The sequence below is a fragment of the Lipotes vexillifer genome, unplaced genomic scaffold, assembly GCF_000442215.2.
Source record: "Lipotes vexillifer unplaced genomic scaffold, Lipotes_vexillifer_v1.1 scaffold539, whole genome shotgun sequence".
Lineage (NCBI taxonomy): Eukaryota > Metazoa > Chordata > Mammalia > Artiodactyla > Lipotidae > Lipotes > Lipotes vexillifer.
In genome coordinates, this window is record NW_006789542.1 from 1,010,262 (window position 1) to 1,012,564 (window position 2,303).

At 66.5% G+C, this 2,303-nt stretch overlaps 1 protein-coding gene across 1 annotated transcript in view; it reads right to left on the bottom strand.

Moving 5' to 3' along the window:
* ITGA9 (integrin subunit alpha 9) overlaps window positions 1-2,048 on the bottom strand; it is a 371,922-nt gene extending 369,874 nt beyond the window's left edge. Inside the window, exon 1 of the mRNA XM_007462694.1 lies at window positions 1,606-2,048. Within this exon, the coding sequence (XP_007462756.1) occupies window positions 1,606-1,790 (185 nt within the window). The 5' untranslated portion in view covers window positions 1,791-2,048. The remainder of the gene's footprint in view (window positions 1-1,605) is intronic.
* Window positions 2,049-2,303: the final 255 nt, after the last annotated feature.

Sequence of the window (2,303 nt, forward strand, 5' to 3'; positions counted from 1 at the left end):
TGTGGTGCACGGGCTTAGTTGCTCCGTGGCACGTGGGATCTTCCCAGGTCGGGGCTGGAACCCGTGTCCCCTGCATTGGCAGGCAGATTCTTAACCACTGCACCACCAGGGAAGCCCCAGCCCTTCTATCTTTAACAGCCCTCCCCACATGCTGTGTGCCATGGTCACACAGTTCAGGAGCCCGGCCTAGGATCCCGGGATGTGTTCTCCAATTGCTCCTGCCCAGGCTACCTTCTCTACCAAAGTCCACAGTGGACGCTGAGTACAGAGGACACAGAAAAGGCGTCAGCCTGCTTTGCTTTCAAAGGGGCAAGATTTGGCAAGTGCAAGAAAAGACAGCTGGTCTTAAACTCAGCAACTGGGGTAAATGGTAGGGAGAGAGATAGGGAACTGGACAGGAGCTACACAAAAACCTTAAAAACTTGTTCCCTTGGAGGCAGCTCTCCTAAACAGCATGATTGTTAAAGGGCTGGCTGGTCACGGAGTCCCCACTTTTCCAAGAACGCCAGAGGACTCAATTCTACAAACCCTCCCTTCTCTATCAGCCTCTGTCAAGTTCCGAGCAGAACTGCATGCTGAGCGCACACACAGGGCTGACCTCGCCCTCCCAGCCTGCAGCCCCCAAGGATGTCCACACTGGCGACCACACAATAAAACCAGCCCCAGACCAGCTGTCATCTGGGGCCCCACTGGGGAACTACCCACACCCTAACTCTTTGAGGAGGGGTTGACCCCTCCTGTGGCTGTTTCGTTCCCTCTCGTCCATAGGAAAGGGCCAAGGGGAGACCAACCTCCCCTGGTGCTTCTCCCCTGGGGTTGAGCACTCAAGCTCCATGCCCCTTCACAGGTGGTGCCCCATGGGGAGAGTTCCCACCTCTTGGGACTCTTAAGGGGGCATTCAGGGGGCAACTGGACTCCTTGATCTCTACCGGTCTCCAGGGTAGCTGCCCCAGAAATCACCCACCGGTCCCACCGGACTTGTCACTGGGGTCCAGGCCCAACCCCCTTCCCTGACTCCGGACCCTCTCAGCTCGCTTCCGCAGAGGGCCTGGTGAGCGAGAAGGGGGACCACACAGTCGGCATCCCCGCCCCGCGACCCCACGCACACCCAGCCCACTCCCCTCGCATCTCGGGGTTACTCCGCTTCCTGCGCAGAGCCGGCGGGAGAGGCTTAAAGCCCGGGCGAGGTGGGTGGGGTGTCACCAAGAGTTCCCCGAACTGAGGAGTCTGTCTCCGCAGCCCGGGGCCTTCGGGATTCTGGCCGGGCTGCCTGGGGCCCACGGGGGCAGAAGAACCAAGTTACTTTGCGACCTAGAGAGTTAAGCCGAGTCTGGCTGGGAGGCCGAGCGACTGGCAACCCCGGCGGGGAGGCGCCCGGCCCCCTCCGACTCGGGCGCCCACCGGGCAGTACGCTGGACCGGGAACCAGCGTCCTTCCTCCTCCCCGCCTTTCCTCGGCGGCCGGGCTACGCACAACCGAGACATTTAAATCGCCCCCTCGGGACGGCGGCGTGGAGAGGCCGGAAAGGCGGCGGCAGCGACGGCCTGGCGGCTGCAGCGGGACCAGCCGGGCCGGGGTCAGGGTCCGGGCCGGGAGGGCACTCACCAGCGCGTGTTGTCGTGGAAGTGCTCCAGCACCGCGTAGCCGAAAAAGGACCCGGCGGGACCCTGGAAGCGCACGGGGCGCTGCGGGTCCAGATTGTAGGCGCCCGCGGGGCTCCCCGCGGCCACCAGCGCCAGGAGCAGCGCGCGGAGCCCCCCGGCGCCCCTCCGCGCCGCCGGGCCGCCCATCACCAGCCGGCCGCCGCCCTCCCCTGTGCCCCGAGAGCAGGGCGCCGAGCGTGCCGGCGGCGGGGCCGCTGGGTCCGCCGACGGCCGGGAGGCTCCTGGGGCCGGAGTTCTGCGCTCGGACGCGGGCGCGACGCGGTGCCGGGCCGGGGGCGGTGCGCCGAGCTGCCGCCGCAGGCGAGTACAGGGGCGGCCAGGAGCTGGCGGTGTCCTCCGTCCGGCCGAGGAGTGTGCGCGCTCGGAACAAGCGGGTCCCCAGCCGGTCGGCACTGGACTGCGGAGAGGCGCGCCCGCGGGGTGGGCGGCCTGGGCGGCAGGCGGCGGGACGGCGCAGCAGCGCCCTCTGCGGGCCACGAGTCCCCCACTGCCTCCCGCGGCCGCGGAGGAGTCTGGAGACCTGCCCGGGCGACCCACGTCCTCTTCCAGATCTCGCCCTGGGCGCTCGGTCCCTAGGCGACCCTAATTCTCCCCCTACGGCTGTGCGCTCTATTGTACTGGGTCTCTATTTGCGTCTCT